The sequence below is a fragment of the Phyllobates terribilis genome, unplaced genomic scaffold, assembly GCF_046119375.1.
Source record: "Phyllobates terribilis strain yellow unplaced genomic scaffold, ASM4611937v1 Scaffold_3__8_contigs__length_932513732, whole genome shotgun sequence".
In the NCBI taxonomy this organism is placed as follows: Eukaryota; Metazoa; Chordata; class Amphibia; order Anura; family Dendrobatidae; genus Phyllobates; species Phyllobates terribilis.
Genome location: NW_027362763.1, coordinates 55,424,671 through 55,451,144, shown reverse-complemented (window position 1 = coordinate 55,451,144; position 26,474 = coordinate 55,424,671). Strand labels below are relative to the sequence as shown.

General features: G+C 39.6%; 1 protein-coding gene across 2 annotated transcripts in view; it reads left to right on the top strand.

The window, feature by feature from the left end:
• RP1L1 (RP1 like 1) overlaps positions 1 to 24,829 on the top strand; it is a 69,304-nt gene extending 44,475 nt beyond the window's left edge. The window contains exons 3-4 of one of the 2 annotated variants that reach the window (XM_073673886.1): positions 10,284 to 10,455; positions 16,982 to 24,829. In XM_073673886.1, the coding sequence (XP_073529987.1) occupies positions 10,284 to 10,455; positions 16,982 to 22,563 (5,754 nt within the window). In that variant the 3' untranslated portion in view covers positions 22,564 to 24,829. The remainder of the gene's footprint in view (positions 1 to 10,283; positions 10,456 to 16,981) is intronic. The other variant, XM_073673885.1, reaches the window with a different exon arrangement.
• Positions 24,830 to 26,474: the final 1,645 nt, after the last annotated feature.

Here is a 26,474-nt window from a genome sequence, read left to right as displayed (position 1 = left end):
GGGAAGGAATTATGTACAATTAATACACTCTTAGAAAAAAATCATTTGTTTTGGGGTCGGCATATGCTGAGAGCTATAAGTTTCACAATGTATAAGGGCTTAATTTTGTTATATTGAATGTCAATACATTTATGTTGATGCCCGATTTATTACTTTTTCTTTAAGTTTTACTACTTTTTTCACAAGAAAAACTGCTTTTTTTTTTTTTTTCAAAACTGTCACTTTTTTGAGGTTGTCATATTGTAACAGCCCTAACTTTTTCCTTTTTTACTTCATAGATTTGTATCAGGGCTAGTTTTTTTTGGGGTAACAAGCTGAAGTATTTATTGGTACAATTTTGGATTACATATCACCTTTTGGATCAGGTTTTATTTTTTTGAGCCAAGACTAACAAAAAGGGCAATTATGGCATAGTGTTTTATATATAGTTTATCGACGTTCAATAAACGGGACGAAAATTGATACCATTTTATAGTTCGGGTCATTATGAATGTGGCAATACCAAATATATGACTTCATCTAAGGGTTATATTATTTTTTACTAATATGCAATATTTTTATTATTAACTGTGATTTTAAGATTTTAATTTTTAAATTTTTTGTTATACTTAAAAACATATTTTTTTCTTTTTACTGTACTTACTGGTCCCACAAAGGGATCACATTGATAATACACTGTAGTACTTATGTAGTGCAGTGCAAATTACAAAAAAATCTGCATTTTGGCGAATGTGTTTTTTGTAATGTTAGAGTAGAACTTAATTCCATATGTATTCGCTCATCTTTGGTATTAAACCATGAGTACGGACTGATGCGATGTGAAACATGTCAGCCACCCTGTATTCATAGGCTCCATGTGGACTTTACTATGATCTGAGTAAAGCTGTTTTCCCAATGAGCTCTCTGGATGCTGGATTTTCGGTTTGCTGTTGCTCTGTCTCGATGCTTTTGTGCCAGGGAGGGGCACTTTTTGTCAATTGTGTGAGCTGAGCTGACAATATTTGCTTTATTTTGTTTGTTATATTTTAATAGACCATTAGGTGTGTTCTTTATTATTGATATATATTTTTTTAAGTATCAAACAGGAAAAGGATTTTTTTTTTAATGTCCCTTTTTATTATTTTTTAATATTTTTTAAAATATTTTTTATTTGTTTATTTATTTTAAATCCCACAAGGACACTTGATCGTGTGATCGCTTGTACAATAAACTGTAATTCATCTGGATTGCAGTTTATTGTCCTGTTCCTTTTTTTAGCCAAGGGCATTTGGGTATTTATAACCTCAGTTGCGGGCTGTACAAAATCATCAACCTGAAAATGATCCTGCTATATTTGGTCCAATATTTAATTAACTCCCCCCTAAAGTGATTGCTGGAGCTTCTTCTCTTTAGTGCAGCTGTGGTGTTATGTTGTATTCAGCACAGCTCACCGAACGTTATAGAACTCAAGAAGTGGGAGGTCTTCAGTACATACATCACATAGGAGACACCGAGACCGCTGTATATACATCAAATAGGAGACACAGAGACTGCTGTATATACATCACATAGGAGACACTAGGACTGTTGTATTTACATCACATAGGAAACACAAAACTGCTGATTATACATCACATTGGAGACATGGAGACTGCTATCTCCGACCACACCTTAGACCAATCTGTTTCTTTCCATTGGCTGTGTTCTTTTGCAAACTCAAGTCAGACTGCGTTTCTTTGCAGTGATGAAAGGCTTCTTGACTAGAACTCGTGCATTCAGCCCTACTGCTCTTAAGCGTCGCACCACAGTTTGACGACTCACTTTGACCCCTTTGTTCATTTCGTGCTAAATCTGTACAGCACTTTTATGGACATCGGATACTAACTTTTTCTTAATAATGTGATCAACTCTGGAGGAAGTTTTCTGTGGTCGTCCACTTCTAGGTTTGTCAGCTGTTTCATAACCTTCTTTTTCTTTCATTAATATACATGACACTTGACTCTGAGAACAGTTGCATTCAATATCTAGCTCTTTTTGACTTTTGCCTGACTTCGCTCTCAGAATAATAAGCTTCATGACATCTAGTGATAATTTCCTTCCGGTTTACTAAAATCACCCGAAGAATAGCATCACAACAACCAGACAGAAGTAATCATACTTTAAAAAAAAATGCAAAACTTTTGGTCGCCACTTTACATCATATAGGAGACATGGATACTGTTGTATATACATCACATAGGAGACATAGACACTGTTGTATATACATCGCATAGAAAAAACGGACACTGCTATATATGCATCACATAGGAGACATGGACACATAGGAGACATGGACACTGCTGTATATACATCACATAGGAGACATGGACACTGCAGTGTACATCACATAGGAGACAGACTCTGCTGCATATTCATCACATAGGAGACATGGAGACTTCTGTATACATCACATAGGAGACTCTGAGACTACTGACTACTGTATATTCATCACATAGGATACATTGAGGATGATTCATATAGATCACATAGGATACACTGGGACTGCTGCATATATACCACATAGGAGACACTGGTGCTGGAACATATACATTACATAGGAGATGCTGGGACTGGAGAAAATACATCACAAAGACACTGGAGCTGGTGCATATAAATCACAGTATAAACTGGGATAGGAGCATACACATCACCTAGGAGACAATGGTGCTGAAGCATATACATCACATAGGAGACACTGGTGCTAGAGCATATACATTGCAAAGGAGATACTGGGACTGGAGCATATACATCACATAGAAGACGCTAGGGCTGGAGCATATGCATCACAGGAGGCACTGCTGCCTTCTTAATAGGAACAGAACGGGAGCGCATAACACACTAATTCCTCCCGCAAAGAACGTCCTGAGGCTGGCACTGGACAGAGTCAGAATGTAATCCTTCATTGTATGCACCACAGTGTTCAGTAGTAGTGATGAGCGTTACTCGAGATTTACGAGCATGCTCAGGTGTTTTCCAAGTATCTTCAGCGTGCTTGGGTGTTATGTTTTAATCACTCCGTGCTCACGATTTGCGACTGTTTAACAGCTTTAATACATGTGAGGAATACTTGTTTCTTAGGCATTCCTCACATGTATTAAAGCTGTCAAACAGTCGCAAATCATGAGCACTGAGTGACTAAAACATAACACCGAACACCGCTGAAGATACTCGGCGAGCACCCGATCATGCTCGCCGAAAGGGTTAACAGAACATACTCGCTCATCACTATTCAGTAGTAAACGCTGCATGTTTGTAGTGCAAGGAGGTATTAAAGGGCCAGCAAAACTGGTCCTCGTGAATCTGTGTTATCAGTTCTCTACTCCTGTGTTACTGTTATCCTGTAGATCTGTGTCCTTGGCAGGGATTAATAAGTGTACAAAGATGGCACATTTTGAGGCTTTTATTAAGCCACTGGCTACCATCACAGCTAATCGACATTCCTCAATGGGATGATAAAGTTTCTTGCCTCTGTTTAACAGCTTAGATTCCATGGTCACAAGGGATTGGCACCTAAGGGGTTAAATAGCGTGGTTCAGAAATATTTCTGATTCTAGCCTTTGCAGCAGGAGCCTGTTGTATATCAAATATCTCTCAAAGCAGCATATGGATCGATTTCAGCTCCTGAACCTGCTTTGTACCACTCATTTTGGCTGTCAAGGTTGAGAGATTGTTAAAGCCTTAAAGGGGCAATCCAGGGCAGCAGGCAGGGAGAAGCGGCCGGGGACCTGCCTGTCCGACTAGTCTCCAGCAAGGCTCGGTCCCCAGTGCATTTTAAAGTATGTTTTTCTCTGAAACGCCGCAACATTTCAGAGACAAACATACTTGGCTGAGTTCATACATCCATTGACCAATACATGCTGGCCATGGATTGGGCAGCATGTATCAGCTGTCAGTTTCACTTTAAATTTCTTATGATGAGGACAATTTTTTGATAAGTTTTTAGGACTTAAACAATGCTCCCGACAATAAATGGCTTGTGGCTCTTTTACTGCTATACCATTAATGGCACCATGTGGGAAATACAGAGAGCATTACGATAAGAGCAAATACGACAAACTCCAAGCAGAGAGGACCTTGATCGCGAGGGCTTACAACTTAAGAGGAAAGAGACTGCAGTAAGCTTCTTATACCGTTGTGTACTGGAGATAGGGTTGTTGCAGGTAATGTGATTCATAAGAGGGGACTTTTCAGGTTGATTTTTGAAATTTGAAGGATGGGAAAAAGTCTGAAGTGTTGGGGTAAGTAGCCTTAGGGTATGGGGAAGCACAGGAAAAATCTTGGAACCTCCTGCAAAAAAGGAGACAAAAGGAGAGAAGACAAGAAGGTCTGATGAGGACTGGAGGTTGCGTGTGACAGAAGCGGTAGATAAGGGCAAAGATGACTTCAGACTCAGAGCGAATCTTCTCATGCAGCTGTTGCACCATCCTTTCTCCAGAACCCAGGATTAATTTACCTGAAAGACTTTGCAGGAAAATGTAAGCAATTTCTGGCTTCTTCAAGAAAGCTGTAAACCTTATTTGAAACTCCATCTCAAACAAGATGTTGAACTTACTGATTCCTTGTTGCAAAGGAACCTTCTGTTCTTTGATGACCTTGGCAGACCAGATGTTGCAAAGATGAAGAAACAGTAATAAACTGAGTATAAAGTTGTGTCCTGGAGATCGGGTTGTTGCAGGTAAAAAGCTTTTATGAAGAGACAACTTTTCAAGTTGCTTTTGAAAGTCCGAGGGTTGGAGAAAGTCTAATGTGTTGGGTTAATGCATTCTACAGTATAAGGGAAGCACAGGAGAAATCTAAGTCAAGAAAGAAGAAGGTCTTGTGAGGACCAGGGATTGCAAGAGGCAGAAATGAAGAGGCATATAATGGCAAAGATATATGCAGTGGACATTTTGTAGACCGCTTTGCATGTCATTTGTGAGTATTTTAAAATATTTTTGTTTGGCAATGCATAAAATAGGTGATACAGGAAAGTGGAGACAGGTGGATTGAGGATGGATTGGATGGGTGTATAGGAAAGATATAGAAAGGCATGCTGTAGTAATATATGATAGACATGTATAGGGCATATAAAAGCATTTTCATTGATGAAACAGCCAATATAAGAAATGTTTTTGTACAGAATACAGTTTGTTATGAGCAAATCAGAATTTCATCACAGGGCTTAAAAGTAGCTCTTCCACTACTGATATTTGACAGTAGTGGCCACTGGTTATCTTTAGTTAATAAAATTGCACCAAGTTTCAGTCTTCATTCCTTCATTAATTTTCAGACTACTTCATAAGCAGTTTGCAGCCTCATCCAAGTTGCAGATTTTTCTCTTGTGGAATGAGGTTTTCCAAGTAATATAGGCTGAATGTGAGGTCCGTGTGTCTCTCACAGTAATATAGGCTGGATGTGAGGTCCGTGTGTCTCTCACAGTAATATAGGCTGAATGTGACCTCTGTGTGTCTCTCCCAGTAATATAGGCTGGATGTGAGGTCTGTGTTTCTCTCACAGTAATATAGGCTGAATGTGACTTCTGTGTGTCTCTCCCAGTAATATAGGCTGGATGTGAGGTCTGTGTGTCCCTCTTAGTAATATAGGCTGGATGTGAGGTCCGTGTGTCTCTCACAGTAATATAGGCTGAATGTGACCTCTGTGTGTCTCTCCCAGTAATATAGGCTGCATGTGAGGTCTGTGTATCTCATCCAGTATTATAGGCTGAATGTGAGGTCTGTGTGTCTCCAGTAATATAGGCTGAATGTGAAGTCCATGTGTCTCTCACAGTAATATAGGCTGGATGTGAGGTCCGTGTGTCTCTCACAGTAATATAGGCTGGATGTGAGGTCTGTGTATCTCATCCAGTATTATAGATTGGATGTGAGGTCTACGTATCTCCCCCAGAAATATAGGCTGTATGTGAGGTTTATGTGTGTCTCTCGCAGTAATATAGGCTGGATGTGAGGTCTGTGTGTCTCTCCCAGTAATATAGGCTGTATGTGAGGTTTATGTGTGCTTCTCCCAGTAATATAAGCTGGATGTGAGGTCTGTGTGTCTCTCCCAGTAACATAGTCTGTGTGATGGTGTGATATGGTATGTGGGTATCATTTTGTCTATATTTATATTTTACTGATTTTCAGAGCGTTCTCTTATTGCTCTGTGCCCTCTGTGCCTTCCCTCTAATGTTGACTTCTCTTGTAGGATGAGTTGATATTTGTTAATTGATGAATAGCTGTTATTTATCATCTGATATCAGCTCCCACAGTTTACTGTACTGTTATCTTTGCACAGGGTCAGTGAACAATACTGTTTGCTAATATGCTAACTACATATTGAACCAGGCTAGCTGTTTATTTGGGGAGCAATGGAAGGACCAACAATGCAAACTGATAAAATGCTCAAACAATGACACCTTAGCCCTGCCACCTTCCTCCACTGCCCTGTGAATGAGGAGAGGGACTTTTTAAATATCAGCCATGAGAGACAAGTGAGTTAGATTCTGTGTGGGACGATGATGTGAGGACAGCACATCAGAGAGAATGGGAGAAACCTGGATGACTATGGAAATACTGCTGGAGGAATATATACGGAGAAGCATCTGGACTATCTTATCCTCTGTCTGCTGGATTGTTGGACTCTCATCTCCCAGGGTGTTTGTCCCTTTACCGGACTGCATTTGTATTTCTGGACTATTTTATCCTCTGTGTGGTGGATTATATATGGAACTTTTGGTTTTTCCTATAATAAAGGTCTTGGGATTGTTCACTCTTCTCTCACTCTGTTGATTTTGTGATGTTGGAAAAAGAACCCCGTGACAGTCTGGATATCAGATCTGTGTCTCTACCAGTAATATAGGCTGGATGTGAGGTCTGTGTGTCTATCCCAGTAATATAGGCTGGATGTGAGGTCTGTGTGTCTCCCCCAGTAATATAGGCTGGATGTGAGGTCTGTGTGTCTATCCCAGTAATATAGGCTGGATGTGAGGTCTGTGTGTCTATCCCAGTAATATAGGCTGGATGTGATGTCTGTGTCTCTCCCAGTAATATAGGCTGGATGTGATGTCTGTGTGTCTCTCCCAGTAATATAGGCTGGATGTGAGGCCTGTGTGTCTCTCCCAGTAATATAGGCTGGATGTGAGGTCTGTGTGTCCCTCCCTATAACATACGCTGGATGTCAGGTCTGTGTGTCTCTCCCAGTAATATTGGCTGGATGTGAGCTCTGTGTGTCCCTCCCTATAACATACGCTGGATGTCAGGTCTGTGTGTCTCTCCCTATAACATAGGCTTATTCTGGATGTGAGGTCTGTGTGTCCCTCCCTATAACATACGCTGGATTTGAGGTCTGTGTGTCTCTCCCTATAACATAGGCTTAGGCTGGATGTGAGTTCCATATGTCTCTTCCAGTAATATAGACTGGAAGTGAGGTCTATGTGTGTCTCTCCCAGTAATATAGGCTGGATATGAGGTCTGTGTGTCTCTCCTAGTAATATAGGCTGGATGTGAGGTCTGTGTGTCTCTTCCAGTAATATAGGCTGGATGTGAGGTCTGTGTGTCTCTCCCAGTAATATAGGCTGGATGTGTGTGATGTCTTTCATAGAATCATAGAATGGTAGAGTTGGAGGGGACCTCCAGGGTAATCGCGCCCAACCCCCTGCTCAATGCAGGATTCACTAAACCATCTCAGGCAGATGTCTGTCCAGCCTCTGATTGAAGGAGAACTCATCACCTCTCGTGGCCGCCTGTTCCACTCATTGATCACCTCACTGTCAAAAAGTTTTTTCTAATATCTAATCTGTATCTTCTCCCTTTCAGTTTCATCCCATTGCTTCTAGTCTTTCCTTGTGCAAATGAGAATAAAGATGATCCTTCTACAATGTGACAGCCCTTGACATATTTGTAGACAGCTATTAAGTCTCCTCTCAGTCTTCTTTTTTGCAAGCTAAACATTCCCAAATCCTGTAACCGTTCCTCATAGGACATGGTTTGCAGACCGGTCACCATTCTGGTCGCTCTTCTCTGAACTTGCTCCAGTTTTTCAATGTCTTTTCTAAAATGTGGTGCCCAAAACTGGACGCAGTATCCAGATGAGGTCTGACCAAAGAGGAGTAGAGGAGAATAATTACCATATTCTTTAGACTATAAGATGCAACGGACCATAAGACGCACCTAGGTTTTAGAGGAGGAAAATAGAAAAAAAATTGAAGCAAAAAAATGTGGTGGTCATGATGCACTGTTATGGGGGAGGGGGTCTGCTGCTGAAACTGTTATAAGGGTAATGCCCCCCCAATTCTGTACTAATACCCCCATCCTGGTATGCAGCAGGAGGCGGCGGTTGCTGCTGATACTGTGCGCGCTATTAAGAAGAATGAATATTCAGTGCTCCACACGACCATGGGCATGGGGAACAGTGAATATTCATTCTCCTTAATAGCGTGCACAGTGTCAGCAGCAGCCGCCGCCTCCTGTGCCCCGCTCCTCCGGCACTTCCGCTCGCCCCACACCCCCACCACCCACAGCAACAGTATAATATAGTACATTCCAACTATAAGACGCACCCCCCACTTTCCTCCAAAATTTTGGAGGAAAAAAGTGCGTCTTATAGTCCGAAAGATACGGTACTTCACATGATCTAGACTCTATGCTTCTGTTAATACATCCCAGAATTGTATTTGCCTTTTTTGCTGCTGCATCACACTGTTGACTCATGTTCAGTCTATGATCTATTAGTATACCTAAGTCTTTTTCACATGTACTGTTGCTTAGCTCTATTCCTCCCATTCTGTATATGTTTTTTTCATTTTTATTGCCCAGATGTAGTACTTTGCATTTTTCCCTGTTAAAAACCATTCTGTTGGTTGCTGCCCACTGCTCCAGTTTATTTAGGTCTTTTTGAATCCTCTCTCTCTCTCTTCTCTAGTATTAGCTATCCCTCCTAGCTTTGTGTCATCAGCAAATTTAATCAGTTTACCCTCAATTCCTTCATCTAAATCATTGATAAAGATATTGAACAACACAGTATAATAAAAAATAGTCGGCACTGGTTACGAGGTGGTGCACGTGGAGGAATGGTATTCCAAGAAAGAAAGCCGGTCCCGGCACTCATGTGAAGAAAATCAACTCATTTATTCCACATATCAGATAGCAAAACGTTTCAGCCCTTCCAAGGCTTTTGTCAATTGACAATAACTTATTTTTTTTCTATTCACTGGGCCATATGAGGGTTTTCTTTTTTCAAGATGAGTTTGCATCATTCATTTTACTGAAATGTACTGAAAAACAGGAAGAAATTCAAAGTTGGTTGAAATGGTGTCATTGGTTTTTTGGGTTTTGTTTCTACATCATTCATTATATGGTAAAAATGACCTGCAAACATGATTGCTCAGGTCAGTAAGATTACAGAGATTCCAAACTTGCATTGTAACTTTAAACGGTGAAAAAAAAATTCAGAAGTTTGTAAATAAAAAAAAATTAGTTTGTGTCACCGTTTTCTGAGACCCATAATATTTTTTTTTTTTTGTCATTGGAGCTGTGTGAGGTCTTGTTTTTTTGCATGGCGAGCTGACCATTTTGATACCAAATTTGGGGTATATACGACATTTTGATCCTTTTTATTGTATTTATTTTTTTAGGGAGGTGTGATAGAAAAAAAAATGCAATTATTGTGTTTTTGATTTTTTTTCTCTTTATGGCATTTACCTTTTGGATTAATTCATTTTATATATTTATATGCAGGACTGTTATGGACCAAGCAATATCAAATCTATTTATTTTTTTAATTATTTTCATTTCTTTATTTTTAATGAGGGAAACAGAGTGATTTGAATAATTGTACTGTTTTTTTTTATATATATATATATATATATATATATATTTTTTTTTTTAAGTCTTTTTTTTTTATTTTTATTTTCATTTTTTTTAGTTCCATCATTCCAATTATTAACTATTCAAATTTTTGTATTTTTATTTTATTTTGTTGTTTTTTTTTTTACTTTTGTTTTTATGTTTTGCTTAGGGGGCTTGAACCTTTGATTGCCCTTAAAATATTTGCAGCACTATATAGTGTAAATTGTGGTCTCTTATAAAGCTCAGCATCTGGCTGACCTTCATAGGAGGACAAAGATGGCAGCGGCAAAGAAGTTGAACAAATTAGGTAGGTGTTGCAAGAGTAAGTTAACATCCACATAGGGTTAAAAAAAAATAAGTATTTTTATTATTGTGAATAATAAAGGTTGTATTTTTAATGTACAATTTAGCAGAGTTAATAAACATAGTGTTTGTGCTCCACAGATTGAAAATATACAATCAGTTCTGCAGTCCTCCAACATCCTCATCTGTGCAGGGAAAGAGCCTTTCAAGCCAATCCAAATGGAAAATATGCGTAAAAGCATTACTGACAAGCTCCCAGGCCTCCGATCTCATCTAAGTAACAATTCTGAGGTCATGGACAATAAGAAAAATGGTAAGTGTAGTCGTAGTCAGAGGTTATGTGAGCTTTGACTCTTTTTTCCCGCATTGCATTTGGAGCTTACCTTTCGGAAAAAAAAAAATCTTGACTGTATCCTGTATCCTCAACAATATCCAGACTTCTCATCTCAGGGACAGGCCATTGCTGTCTGTCCATAATGTCAGCCATATTACCTCTGATATTTCCACATTCCCTGTTATTTTAATCTCCAGCTTCTTTTCTTCTTGTTCATGCACTTTTAATAGCTGTTGGCTGAACACTCACTGGGCGGACAGCAAATGTCCTGCATGCATGTATGCTCAGTTTGGCCAAGAATGCACGTATTCTGAGTAGAGGGAAACAAGTTGGGTCACATGCTGGCTGCAGCCAATCAGCAGCTGCTCTTTGGCTGCAGCTCATGAATATTTTATTGGTGGACGTCCGCTCGGATGAAATGGTAAAGGCTACAGCTGACGAGCGACCACTCATTGGCTGCAACCAGTATATGGCACAAGTCTCGTCACCGGTGAGGACAGCAGCGCCAACATCGCTGGAACAGCGCCACTTCAGGAGGTGAGTATACGTTGTTTTCATTTTAACTTGGGTTCAAAATTGTTTAAGCTGGGGTTGTCTGGTAATGGACAATCCCTTTAAGATCAAGGGATTGGGCATATTTATTTATTGAATTTGAACATGTCCCGTCCTTTTTTAGCCTGACATCACCTAAATGAATCTTGGAGAAGATGTTATGTAAACCACAACTTACTACCATATTACATATAACTACAGAATAGGGAAAAAAACTGTGGAAATTCCCCCTTTACACAAAATAAATAGCTGATTATGTTCTTTTTTGGGGTTTACAATTCCTATCAGTAACCACACAAATACAAGAAAATAAAAGAAATAAAAAAATGTCCTTTGGTGGAATAATTTATGATCCATGGATGACTTTGTTTCACCTTTTAAGCTACATGAATATGTTTGTATTCAGGTTGTGTTTAAAAGGAATCTGTCACCAGGTGTTTCCTATGTAATCTGACAGCAGCATGATGTAGGGGCTGAGACTCTGATTCCAGCGATGGGTCACTTACTGGACTGCTTGCTGTGGTTTTGATCACAGTTTTTTCTGCTGCAGATTTAGCTGTTCTCTAAGTGCTGAGATCTCTATAACCTTGGCCACACCACTGATTGGCGGCTTTTTGTGCACACTGTGCATAGGCAGAAAGCTGACAATCAGTGGTGGTGGCGTGGTAACAGAGCTCAGCTTTTTGCTATGTAATCTGAGTGCAGCATAACGTAAGGGCAGAGACCCTGATTCCAGGGATGTGTCACTTGCTCACCAGCTTACGGTAGTTTCAATACAATAAGTGTTTTATCAGCAGGAGATTATCACTGCAGGACTAGGTGTCTCGTGCCAGGCAGTCAGGCTAATCTACGTAATCCCGCCCCCTCACCACTGATTGACAGGTTGATGACAATGTACAGTGTACACAGGAAGCTGCCAATCAGTGGTGTGGGCGGGGTTATACACAGCTCAGCATTCGGAGCACTGCTACATCTACAGCAGAGAACACAGGGATTATATCAAAACTGCATTAAGCAGTGATGCATCTCTGGAATCAGGGTCTCTGCTCCTACATCATGTTGTTCCCAGATTACCTAGCAAAAACCTGCTGACAGATTCCCTTTAAAGCCAGCATGCAATGGGTCCTCATTGTAGCCAAGAGATCTTGCAACCATCCCCAAAAAATCTGACCATTCTATGGTTGTGTGCAACTTTTTTTGCCCAAAGAGAGACGCTGAAGTTTCAGCATGGAAACTGGAACCCCACAAATTTACCAAATGATAGGAAATGCTACGGGACTAAAGAACACCACTTTATGGTGACTTTTAGAACAGTAATTGCAGGAACCTCAGTATTTTTTTGAATCTTAAACAAAAAAACCCACCTGCACCTGATCCAGATCTCTATATATCAGTCAATAAAGTTTTAGAGTTTCCATTTCATAAACATTAAGAGGACAGTGAAACTTTTATGGTGAAACTGGAGATTTTACGAGTCGGGTAGTTTATCTTTGATGTCATGAGCTTTGTAATCCTGTTATTAGTTAACACATCAGCACACTTTCTATTATATACACATTCAAGATTCATAAAATGTTTTAAAAATGAATATATAATAAAATATAAAGTAATATTTTGTTATAAAAAAAAAAAAAAGTTCAGAATAATCATCCTTTCCGGGGCTGGGTCTTCACAATCGTACATTTTGCATTTTGTCCATGTGTGAATGTTACGTCCCATCACAGTGTAATAAAGTTAAAATTATGGAGATGTTGAGTCTGGAAGCTCAAGTCAGGATTTATTTCCAGGAAGGTTTATACAAGAGCACCATCTTTTACTGTCTATTCCTTGAGCTTCCCCTTCTTCAGCTAATCCAAGGTCCATGAAATAGTGTTTGATCCCAGACAGGAATTAGCTTGTAGAAATGCACTTCAAAGTTCTCGTGGCCAGAAAAGGGGGGAAGACTGTCGTGAGAACTCAACTAGGAGAGGAAGGACATGAAGATTCTCAATCTCTTAAAAATCTTTCTGCATAAACTGCAGGGACTTCTGAGCATCTTAAATCGGAATTGGTTAAGACTATTTGTGGGAAGGTGAAGCAGAAGATTTACGATAAAGAATGAATTTTTCTGGATTCTCATGGCTTCGACATTTTCAACCTACTGGAAGAAAAAGGAAAACAAAGTCAAAACTGTATCCGGTGTCAATGTCAAAGGTCCAAAGTTTTAGACTGCTCTACTGAGAGATTATTATATCAGCAAGTCCCCGACTGATTTCTGTCTAGGTGCATTTTGTCCATGAAAAACTCATGTAGATCCAAATAGTAATATATATCAATATTCCCACTATTCAAGCCAAGTACATATTGCCATTGTTAATGATTTAGACCAGGAGTGTCAAACTCAAATACAGAAGGGGCTAAAATAAAAAACTTGGACAAAGTCGCAGGCCAACCTTGATATCTATTAACAGCACTGCACACAGTATAATGGGCCCCACATAGTCCTTTATACAGTATAATGCGCCCAACATAGTCCTCCATACAGTATAATGGCCCCACATAGTCCACCATACAGTATAATGGGCCCACATAGTCCTCGATACAGAATAATGGGCCCCACATAGTCCTCCATACAGTATAATGGGCCCCACATAGTCCACCATACAGTATAATGGGCCCACATAGTCCTCTATACAGTATAATGGGCCCCGCATAGTCCTTTATACAGTATAATGGGCCCCACATAGTCATCGATACAGAATAATGGGCCCCACATAGTCCTCGATACAGAATAATGGGCCCCACATAGTCCTCCATACAGTATAATGGGCCCCACATAGTCCTCCATACAGAATAATGGGCCCCACATAGTCCTCCATACAGTATAATGCGCCCCACATAGTCCTCTATACAGAATAATGGGCCCCACATAGTCCTCTATACAGTATAATGGGCCCACATAGTCCTCTATACAGAATAATGGGTCCCACATAGTCCTCCATACAGAATAATGGGCCCCACATAGTCCTCCATACAGAATAATGGGCCCCATATAGTCCTCCATACAGAATAATGGGTCCCACATAGTCCTCCATACAGTATAATGGGCCCTACATAGTCCTCCATAAAGAATAATGGGCCCCACATAGTCCTCCATACAGTATAATGGGCCCCACATAGTCCTCCATAAAGAATAATGGGCCCCACATAGTCCTCCATACAGTATAATGGGCCCCACATAGTCCTCCATATAGAATAATGGGCCCCACATAGTCCTCCATATAGAATAATGGGCCCCGCATAGTCCTCCATACAGTATAATGGGCCCCACATAGTCCTCCATACAGTATAATGGGCCCCACATAGTCCTCCATAAAGAATAATGGGCCCCACATATTTCCCATACAGTATAATGGGCCTCACACAGTCCCTCATACAGTATAATGGCCCCACATAGTCCTCCATACAGTATAATGGGCCCCACATAGTCCTTCATACAGTATAATGGTCCTCACACAGTCCCCTATACAGTATAATAGGCCTCACATAGTCGTCCATGCAATATATTGGCCCCATATAGTCCTCCATACAGTATAATGGGGGAGTTGGTGCTGGCGTTGTTGGTCAAATATAATACTCCTTCAGACCAAATTTGGCCAGAGTTTGACATGCATGATTTAGACCCTCACACTGTCAATGCTAACAGCAGAAATTAGAGATGAATATGTTGTCGTCAGGATTTCTCAGTAGTGCAGCCTCTAGCTTTAGGCCTTTAAATGGAAGCAATTAGATATCAACATACACATGAAAAAGTTCCAGGTAGGCAGGTGTTGAAAAATGCTGCGTAGTAAGACTGCTTTAAAAATTAAAAATTTAATGGTTTCTTTTTATCAATTAACAAAATGCAAAGTGATTGAACAAAGGAGAAATGTAAATCACATCAATATTTGGTGACCCAACAAACAAGAGAACCACCGAACGTCGAGTCCAATTATCAGTATGACAATAATTGGGATACATAAAAAACCTTTATTAAAGTACTGGTTACAGTGACACTACAAGCACGAGAATGCCCGCATGCAAATACAAAAATTAGACATTTGAATCATGATAAAAGGATCAATAGAGAATGAACATATAAATAATGTTATAATAAGGTATGTAAAAACCAAGGTACTACCAGCAGATACAAAAAATTATAGTATGTAGAAACCAAGGTACTACCACCAGGTACAAAAATGATGTTATGCCGTGCCCATTTGATACACCTATATAATACTTTAATGATCTTATGTATAAAGATATAAATAATTAGATCAATCAAATATAAAACTGATGAGTAAACAATGTTGTATTATTAGGCACTTCATAAAAGTCTGTAATCAATGGTAGTATAACAATGCCTAACTCCTACAGTGCACATGGTGTATAATTGCTGATACGTGATGCCCTCATGACAAAGGAACAGAGGGGAGGAGGGGGGTAAGGGAGGGGGATGGGATGGGTGGGAGAGGGAAGGAAAGATCTAGTACAGGTGGTAGTGTTCCTTAGAACCGGAGAGGTTTAAAAAAGGGGTGTGTATGTATCTATACCCTGACGAAGGACTCCCCGTCCGAAACGCGCGTCGGGGTTGACCTGCATTCAGACACAGGATGGTTCCATCCGGTATGCCAACCGGTATTGCCTCCCTCCGTGATTAGCCCTCCATACCATTCACATTGATCACTAGATCAACAGGACTGCTTGGTGTAGTTTTGATAAAATCTCTGTTTTCTCTGCTGTAGATGTTGCAGTGGACAGAATGCTGAGCTGTGTATAACCCCGTCCCCACACCACTGATTGGCAGCTTGCTGACAGTGTACATAGGAAGCTGCCAATCAGTGGTGGGGGTGGGGTTACACATATTAGCTGGACTGATTTGCATGTGACACCTAGTCCTGCAGTGGTAATTTCCTGCTGATAGAACACTAATTGTACTGAAACTACAACAAGCTGCCGAACAAGTGACACATCTCTAGAATCAGACTCTCTGCCTCTACATTATATTGCTCTCAGATTACATAGCAAAATCTGCTGACAGATTGAAGTATTGGCAGCACTAAAGAACTCCTAGGTTGAACCTTGTATTAAAAAAAACAAAACCTAACATGCCCTCACATAACATTTTACTTTATGCTTCACACACTGGCTTACATATTTAGTTTTTTATTGAAAACCTCAGACATTGCTTTCTCTCACCCCTGTGCTACAAAAATGTGTGCAAAGATGTAGAGAAAGGACAAAGGCCACATAGATGATTCCTCAACCCTAAAGACCAAAAGGCCCTGCAATGGTCAAGCCAATCAAGCAGAAAAAAATAATTCAATAAAGATGTGTGCCATGTCATTACAGCTCAGACATACAACCAGAAGTATACATAAGTCCCGATTATTAGTTCTGGCGACATGGCCTGGTCTAAGAGAGGTGTGATTAAGTTGGGAAAGTGCGGTGCCTATAAAGTGGCGTCCCTCAGTAATTTCTCATTCTCAATGAATTCAGACACCTGTAGGGTCAACACTCATATAGCACCCCTTCACTAAGAGTATCTGAAAAGAAGCCTAACGTGGCCTAACTTGAAGCTTGTAAACCCCAATGCAAAATCTCCAACAGGGGCCCAACTATGATAGGCCTTTAGTTGTGTTGGTTTTCTCATATAGGTCAAAGGGTCCTCTTGGGAGTGGGACCCTTGGGTTCTAGGCTCCAATTCTACTTGTAGAGATCCATCTGGTGTTGGAAGACTTTACAGGCTATGAGAAAATGTTTTCAAATGCGCTCTCCTCCCAAAATTCTCTTTGGGGGAACATCTAATTTGCATGTTAGATCCCTGTCTCATGCTCTTCTCTACCCTTATAGACGTAACACAATTAAACACTACACATTAGTTTGATGTCTATATAGAACTAACATTCTTTTCTGTTTATTTATGTTTGTGCAGCGAACTTTGGACTAAAAGCTAAAAAGAGCGTGATCCACCCTCGGTCAGCATCAAGCAAGAGGACATCTCTGTCATCTGAAAAATCATATCCAAATGGATTAAACATGTCACCAGTAAACAGCGGCTACGGGTCTTATCCCAATATGTGTCCTCGTGAAAAATCAGCAGACACAGGACACTCCTTACTCAATGATGACATTGAAAAAAAAGTTCACGTAAACAAAGATGGCAGCCTTTCAGTAGAGATGAAGGTTCGATTCCGTCTCCTTAACGAGGAAACGCTTCAATGGTCCACACAGATAAAAAAGTCCAGTACGATAGGTAAAGCAAAGTGCGAACAACTTTGCTTATATGATGAAAATATGAAGATGGGAGAATTGAACACTGAAAATTATTCAGAGACAGATGAATCATTTTACCCATGTGATGGTGACTCGTATACCTCAAAGATAAACGACGTGGGCACAGAGGACATGTATTGCAGTCACTGTGGCATGCAGTGTCAAGAGTATGATATTTGGAAAAACCCAATGCATATCAACCAACAAGAGGATTATGTGAAAAGAGCTACATGGCAAACTCGATCATCGACTTCAAGTACATCCTCACGACACAGATTGGTGTGCAATGAAAAGGCATCGATTGATAGCTTACATTCTATGTCCTCTGAAGAGTACACAGAGCATATTGTGCAAAAGTCTTCACATTATTCCGAAATCAAAGAAAATGGAGATACAACGGTTACATATTCAACAGTTAGTCAATGTGCAAGCCGGAGCGGTCGGTCAACCGTAGCCTCAAACGTAGATGCAGTATCAGATAATGAACAAACAAAAAGATGCAGGAGTCAAAGTAAGTCTAGTTCCAGCCTAAAAAGTCAAGGATCCTTGAAGAACCAACAGTCTGAAGAACAATGTAGCCATAGAAGTCATGCCGACAGCTCAGAAGAGTGTATAGAAGCATCTCCCACTCCTTGTTCTGATGGTGAAAACTGTAGTGCAAGAGTAAGTGTTGGTTCACAGTCATCGTTACATTCTAGAAAGCGTCAAAATGGAATAATGAAAAAAAATAGCACAAACACAAAAAGCTTTGCATCAAACCTTAGCTATAATGAGGAGGAAGAAGAAACAAATCAACCTAGTTCTAAGGGATCACTGAAGAATATGCAAGACATATCGGCGGAAACAGAAAACTCAGAAGATCCCTGTGGAAGTGAACCTGCGGAAGAGAAAAATAGCTCACATGATAGCAATAGTATACATTCTGAAAAAGAATCCTCTAGGAAAACTAGTCTTGATGATTATGATAAGCGTTCAACAAGAACACTTTCCAGATCTTCAACTAAATCTAGATCTTCCTCTAAAAAAAGTGTGAAGGTCAATGGACTCGATGAAGATAGTTTCCGGAACTCTCCTTGTTTATCTTCCGTTTCGAAACAAAACAGTGAAAGTTTGATTACGAAACTTGAAAGTATAGATAATTGTGAGAACAGTGCGGGTGAGTGCGAAGCTATCCTGTCTCAATCCAAGAGCACATCCTTTACTGAACATCAGGGGCAGAGCTTTCAATCCACCACGTCACATCAGTCAATGTCCTCAATATCTGAATCCATACAACCAAGTTGTGTACAAGATGATGAGCAAACGCTAAACCATCAGGAAAGCTGCAATGAATCATCAATTTGTGCTGAAAAGTCAGATCACGGAGTAAATGACGATGGTGAACTTCCCATTTCGAGGGCTTCAAGTAAATCCCTTAGCTCTAAATTCAACTGTGCCAGTTGTCATGAAAATGAACCCATCTTCAATGCTAGCTCTAGAGTGTCATCATTGTCTGAAAGGAGCAGTATAGTTAAAAGTTCTTCTGAAAAAGTTGACCAGAACTCTACCCATGATAGTAACCGAGAAATGTCACAAGCAGGGGAAGCAGTAAATGACGTCATGGTTGCTGACGCGACTAGTCAAACCGAAGCTTCTGATACAAATTGTATCCAAAGTCCATCACCTCCTGAAGGAAAACCAACCCATCAAAATGTAAGATTAGCACATTTTAGATTATCTAGCTCTAGTATATCGAGTGACCAGGTAAAAACCATGAATGGGGAAAATACTGTAAACTCAAGAACATCAACACCAGCATCAAAGGGAATGACAGGATCTAGAGAGAGTACGGAGACCTGCAAAAGGTCAAAAACTGTTGTGACTAGTCATAATAGTACAGAAGGCTTGCAAAGTACCAAAAAACGTAAGAATAGTTCTAGGTCTTCCAAGAAAAAACACAAGGGAGAATGTTTAGATGCAGTAAACAGTATAAACATCGAGCTTGTTCCATCTGAATTACCAAATGTGACCCCAGAGGAAGTAGTAAATGAATGGCTAAGGAAGATTCCCTCACAAACAATGGTTGTTGAGTATGAAGTGGAAGAATGCCAGAAAAAAATTGATCCTGAGATAGGAACAGATGCTTCAAAAACAGACATTGATATGGAACCAGAAGAAGGACATTTGCTTGAGGAGTCTGTAAAAGAGGAGCACAACAGCAATGAGACTAAAGAAGAGATATCTCAAGACATAAATTGCATTATTACTGAAAATGACATTCAGGACATAAATATTTCTGATGGGATAGATGTTGAGGAATCTGTTTTATCAAGTAAGGTAGCAGCAAATAATGTTAAAAATGAGGCAGTACAAAACGAGTTTACTTGTGACAAAAATTTTCTCCCGAAAAATATACAGACCTCTGTGCAAATAATGAAAGCATTGCTAAACCCTCTTCAAGACTCAAAATTCGATCGCTCGAACAGCTTACCAGAAGTATCTCAGACCATGGGAAGAAAGCTCAGTAATTCTGCCACTATCCTAATATCATGCCTTGCTAGTCTACAGCTTCTAGATGAAGGCCAAACAGAGATCACAAAGAGTACGAATGACTTAAGAAAACCAAAGTACTTTGAGTTGTTAAACATATTACAGGCATTATGGGCAGAGGGTTCAACTAACAAGAGTATCACCAACATTAAATCTGGAAAACGCTACTCTAGAGATGATGAATTAACACCCGTTTCATCTTCAGGAGTTGACATTAATAGTGGCTTTGAAGGATCTGGTGATGGAAGCATAACTGGTGGAGGTGACCACATGGTGGCAATTGGAAGGGCTGATGATGGAAAATTGTCTACTATAGTAGCTAAAGAGGTAGAATGTGCTACTGCAAATATGCAAAGCTGTGAACACAGAAGTACAGTTTTCGAAGAACACGGTGAAGAGAACGGACAAGAAACTACAAATGAGGAAGATACAGCTAGTTTTCAGGAGGTTAAACCATGCAGCGTGGATGAAAACATGAATGAGAAGAAGTTCAACGAAAGTGACAACGCATTTGAAACAGATGTAAAAGATGAAACAGAAGAAGAGGGAGTTTATAATTCAGTAAATAATGTAAATGATGCTGAATGTATTGAAGTGGTAGAAGAACACAGGATTTCAAATAATGATAACATGAATATTCTTAGCCACGATGGAGAACCAAAGTCCAATGAGTCCAACTCACCAGAGACAAACAACATCAATTCTCCAAGTGATAGTCCGTCAACCGTCATTTCTACATCTGATTCAAATGGGAAAAATAAGGAGAAAAAAGGACATGTAGCCGATCCAGTTTGGGTATTAAAACTGCTGAAAAAAATTGAGAAAGAATTCATGACTCACTATGTAGATGCCATGAATGAGTTCAAAGTCCGGTGGAATTTGGAAGATAATGAAAATCTCGATAATATGATTGCTGAACTTAAAAATGAAGTAAGTAAAAGAATCCAGAGGAGCATTTCGAATGAACTCAAGAGAATAAAATCTCAGACAGGAGCTAGAGTTCCGCGGCCTCCAGTTGAAGGCAAGTTTTCTCTGCAAGCCGATGAACGAAGAAGACGTTTACAAACAATGCATAGAGTGTCCATGCACCGCTATGCATGTGGAGACAACAAGGGTGTTGGAACAAATGAAATTTCATCTGAAACTGATGAAGAAGATCTAACATTCAGTGCTTCTTTTGGAGATGACAGCAGTGGGCAACCTAATGACGACTTCTGCCCATGTGAAAAATGTATCAAGCAAAAAAGAGCATTGAAATTAGCTAAACCACAAGCAGTTGCTATCAATGCCCCAATCATTAAAGCATTTGACCTACAACAAATTTTAAAAGTAAAGAGAGAGAACAATGACCCTAAAAATGATGTAGGTGATGGTGTAGTCCTTCCATCACTAAAGGAACAAAGCACAGAAGCTGAACAAAGCATAGTGAATGGCTGCTCGACCGAGAATGAAGAAGCTTCCAATGAAGCAGCTGGTGAAGAAATTCATAACAGTGAATCAGATATTTTAATTGAAGATAGTGTTAGTCAAGAAATAAAGTCAGTAAAAGATCAATGTGAAGGCTGTGACTCAAGTGATTTTCAATCTATAGCTGAAGATCAAGAAAGAGAAAGCGAACAACTGGAAAGTAATGGACCTCATGAAATTAAACCTACAGAAGATTTGGAGGAGGATTTCGAAAATTCTAATTCTGATGCGTTGGAGAAAAATTCTACCATTGAAAAAGAGACAAGCATTAATTGCCCTGATGGAAATACATCAATTTGTGAAGAGAATGAGAATGATGATGAACATAGTTCCGATTGTCCACCCGGGGAAGAACAATTAACAAGTAATCTAGAGGAAACGAATGAGACTGAGAATGAAGGGGAAATATATACTGAAGAAGTTCATGCATCAACAGATGAATTTTCAGGAGATGAAAACCACATTTCTGAAAATGAAGCAACTAACCCTAATGTCAACAAAGAGGACAATGTTAAAGAAGATGAAGACCACCTTGTCGAAAATGAAACAACTGACCCTGATGTCAGCACGGAGGACTATGTCCAAGAAGATGAAGACCACCTTGTCGAAAATGAAACAACTATCCCTGTTATTAAGATGGAGGAAGAAGTCCAAGAAAATGAAGATGACCTTGTTGAAAATGAAACCACTAATCCTGATATTAATACTGAAGAAGATGTCCAAGAAGATGAAGGCCACATCCTTGATAATGCAACTAACCCCGATATGAATACAGAGGAAGATATCCAAGAAGATGAAGCCCACATTGATGAAAACAAAACCACTAACCCGGTAATCAACGCCGAAGATGATGGCCAAGAAGATGAAATAATGAACTCTGTTAACAACACTGAGGAAGATGTCAGAGAAGAAGACGGCTCGTATTTACATAAACTTTGTATGGGTCAAGTCTCTCTCATAACACATAATGGTTCTGAAGAAAATGCCGAAGCAGAATACAAAGAAAACCATGATACAGAAGAAACATTGTCAAATGGACAGTCAAATAACACACAGATGTATCCTGATAGTTCATCCGTAGATGAAGATGGAGACTCATCACGGGATAGCCCTGACGGTGTATTAAAAAATGAAACAATTGGCCAAGTGTATGTAAACAACAATGGAAGCTTTGAAGAGTGTGACAATAAATCCAAAAATTGTAGAGATGAAGACATCATTGATCAAGATGACTTGGATTTCTAGAAAAAAGACCATAACCGTTAGGGTCATGTTTGAAGCTTGGATCTTACTAAAATGATGTTTTACAATGTAGATTACCCCTCTTCTTGCAGATTCTTCTTATAAACAGCTTCAAAATACTGATATCAATTGGCAGTCGCTAAAATAGACAAGCCTTTGCTTGTCTATGAGTTATCATGAATGTAGCATATTCATCTTTTAGAGTGGTTTATCTCTAAAAATGTTTTAAAGTTTAAGATCTACATAAAAGAGGTTGAGTTACTTTGTATCATCTATCTTCTGCTGATCTGGTGACACAGCTGGTATTACAGCCCATTCTAATTCATAGCTCCATTGACGATTCTGCCATCTGTGAAGTTCAAAACAACCCAAATTCACTTCTTGGTCACTGTCTATACATGGTCCCCTCACCGGGTGATTTGCATCTGCAAAGTTTAGACTTTACAAGACCTTCACAGGATTCTGATCCAGGAATACGACCCTTAATAGAGCACAGTGCAGGAGTGAGCAATGAACTACAGATAACGCTTTGCATCTTCCACTTGGACGGCAGACACAATGTTGCACTGGATTGTAACAAGAGCACCAGGGACTCTTTATAAAACTTAGTTTCAGAAAATGTGTTCCTTCATCTTCCTTCCCTATTTTTCATCTCAAGAACAAAGGAATCTGGCACAGAGGCTTTATTAGGATGCAAGTATGAACAGAGCATAAAAAGGTTATCCCACCATCAAATTACCTGTAAACATACATGACATAAATGTGTGACAGTAGGGTCTGACCAATATGATATCACAAGAACAGGGCTTCCTTGTCCCCTGTGTGAAGGGAGCAATAGTGCACATGCATGGACACAGCTTCTTTCACTGTCTGTGGAAGAGTTGGTCATACTGTATAATCCTGATCATAGACCAATAGAAGTCAATGGAGCGGTGGTCACATGCACACATGGGATTTTGGAACCTCCATTCTCGGGATTCCTGGAGGCCTGAGTGGTTGGACTACTACCGATCATACTTTTATCACCTATACTGTGAAATGTTTTTGTGCACTAATCCCCATATATTACAAGCTGTCAACTGTTCTACAAGCAACCAGCAAAAATCTGCAGATGCTCAAGTTTTATATGTAGAATATCTATCTCTCTATCTATCTCTCTATCTATCTATCTCTCTATCTATCCCTCTATCTATTATCTATTTATTAATTATCTATTATCTATCATCTATTTATTTCTCTATATATTATCTATCTCTCATATCTATTGTCTATCTATCACCTATTGTCTATCTATCTTATCCAATCATCTATCTCATATCTATTTTCTGTCAAACATCTACAGTATTTATTTTTCTATTTCATTGCTATCTATTTCTTATCTATTTCTCTATTTTCCTTATTTTTATCAATCCATCTCAATTCTATCTATATGACACTTATCCATGCAACTATTTATCTAATTTCTAAATATAGCAATCTATCTATCTATCTATCTATCTATCTATCTATCTATCTATCTATCTATCTATCTATCTATCTATCTATCACCTGATGGGCTAATAAAGCTCTTTTTTTCACTACTTTTTGGAAGGCTGACTGCTTTTCTTTAAAACTATATGTTTGATAACAGGAGAGTTATTTGGGAGGCCTTGTACCCGCTGTTCACTGCATTTGGTGCTGTTCCAACTTTTTTGAATATATTATCTATCTATCTCATATCTATCCATCTATCTATCTAAAATCTATCCATCCATTCATGTTGTCAAATGACTAAAAAAAAATAACCATTGCTAGTCACTGTTACTTTTATTAACTATTTGCACAAGAATATTGAATATGTAAATAAATTATAGAACATTTCGCCTGTACATAAAATGGAAAAAATTGGGGGCGCGAATCTTCTCATTCTTCAATGATCACTGTAATCATTTCTGTGATTGGTAATAATTTTACTTAATAATGTCTTGCTCGGTTTTCATAATTATCGCACCTGTATATTACATCTGACTGAACAAACAGACTTTCCATGGAACAATGGACTTCCACAGTCACTGGTGCCAGAACAAGCTGAGTTTACAGTTACCAGGATTCATCCAGCAAGCAGCGTCCGGTGATGTGATGTAACTTGTATCATGTAAACGCTTATCTCTGAGAGTGTAAGATGATGTACAGTTGTAGCGCGGTCACTAGCAGCATCTTATCGGATCACACAGAAGGTGACATGTGCTGTACTTGCTGTATAACATGTAAAAAGCAACGCTGATTGTAACTTTATCTGAAAATAATAAAAATAAACTATTAAAACAATTTTAAACATTTTTAATAACACTGGAATGAAAGGCGACAATGAGATAGATCTACGTAAAAATATAGGTGCAAACCTAAGAGGCCGTCTATAACATATCAAACAAAGAACAAACAGCACTCTAAGAATTTGTTGAGGAAGGCTCAGTGTGTATCAGACTCAAAATGTCACACTGATATGGGCTAAGAAACACTTTTATGTTTTCATTGCTAATTTTTGGGTTACTGCCAGTTATTTACTAAAGATAGATAGAGACAATAGATAGCGAGAGATAAACAGAAGGATAGATAGATATAGGATATATACAGTCGTGGCCAAAAGTATTGAGAATGAGACAAATAGTAATTTTTCCAAAGTTTACTGCTTCATTTTTTGTAATGGCAATTTGCATATACTCCTGAATGTCAAAGAGTGATCAGCTTAACAGCAATTACTGTACTTGCAAAGTCAATATTTGCCCAGAAAATGAACTTTAACCCCCAAAACACATTTCAACATCATTGCTGTCCTGCCTTAAAAGGAGCAGCTAATATCGTTTTAGTGATTGATCCATTAACACAGGTGTGGGTGTTGATGAGGACAGGGCTGGCGATCAATCAGTCATGATTAAGTAAGAATGACATCACTGGACACTTTAAAAGGAGGCTGGTTCTTGGTATCATTGTTTCTCTTCCGTTAACCATGGTTATCTCTAAAGAAACACGTGCAGCCATCATTGCACTGCACAAAAATGGCCTAACAGGGAAGAGTATCGCAGCTACAAAGATTGCACCTCAGTCAACAATCTATCGCATCATCAAGAACTTCAAGGAGAGAGCTTCCATTGTTGTCAAAAAGGCTCCAGGTCACCCAAGAAAGACCAGCATGCGCCAGGACCGTATCTTAAAACTGTTTCAGCTGCGGGATCGGACTACCAGCAGTGCCGAGCTTGCTCAGGAATGGCAGCAGGCTGGTGTGAGTGCTTCTGCACGCACTGTGAGGCGGAGACTCTTTGAGCAAGGGCTGGTTTCAAGGAGGGCAGCAAAGAAGCCACTTCTCTCCAGAAAAAACATCAGGGACCGACTGATATTCTGCAAAAGGTACAGGGAGTGGACTGCTGAGGACTGGGGCAAAGTCATTTTCTCTGATGAATCCCCTTTTCGATTGTTTGGGACATCTGGAAAACAGCTTATTCGGAGAAGAAGAGGTGAGTGCTACCACCAGTCTTGTCTCATGCCAACTGTAAAGCATCCTGAAACCATTCATGTGTGGGGAATCGGCTCACTCACAGTCTTGCCTAAAAACACAGCCATGAATAAAGAATGGTACCAGAATGTCCTCCAAGAGCAACTTCTCCCAACCGTCCAAGAGCAGTTTGGCGCCCAACAATGCCTTTTCCAGCATGATGGAGCACCTTGCCATAAAGCAAAGGTGATAACTAAATGGCTCATGGAACAAAACATAGAGATTTTGGGTCCATGGCCTGGAAACTCCCCAGATCTTAATCCCATTGAGAACTTGTGGTCAATCATCAAGAGACGGGTGGACAAACAAAAACCAACAAATTCTGGCAAAATGCAAGCATTGATTATGCAAGAATGGACTGCTATCAGTCAGGATTTGGTCCAAA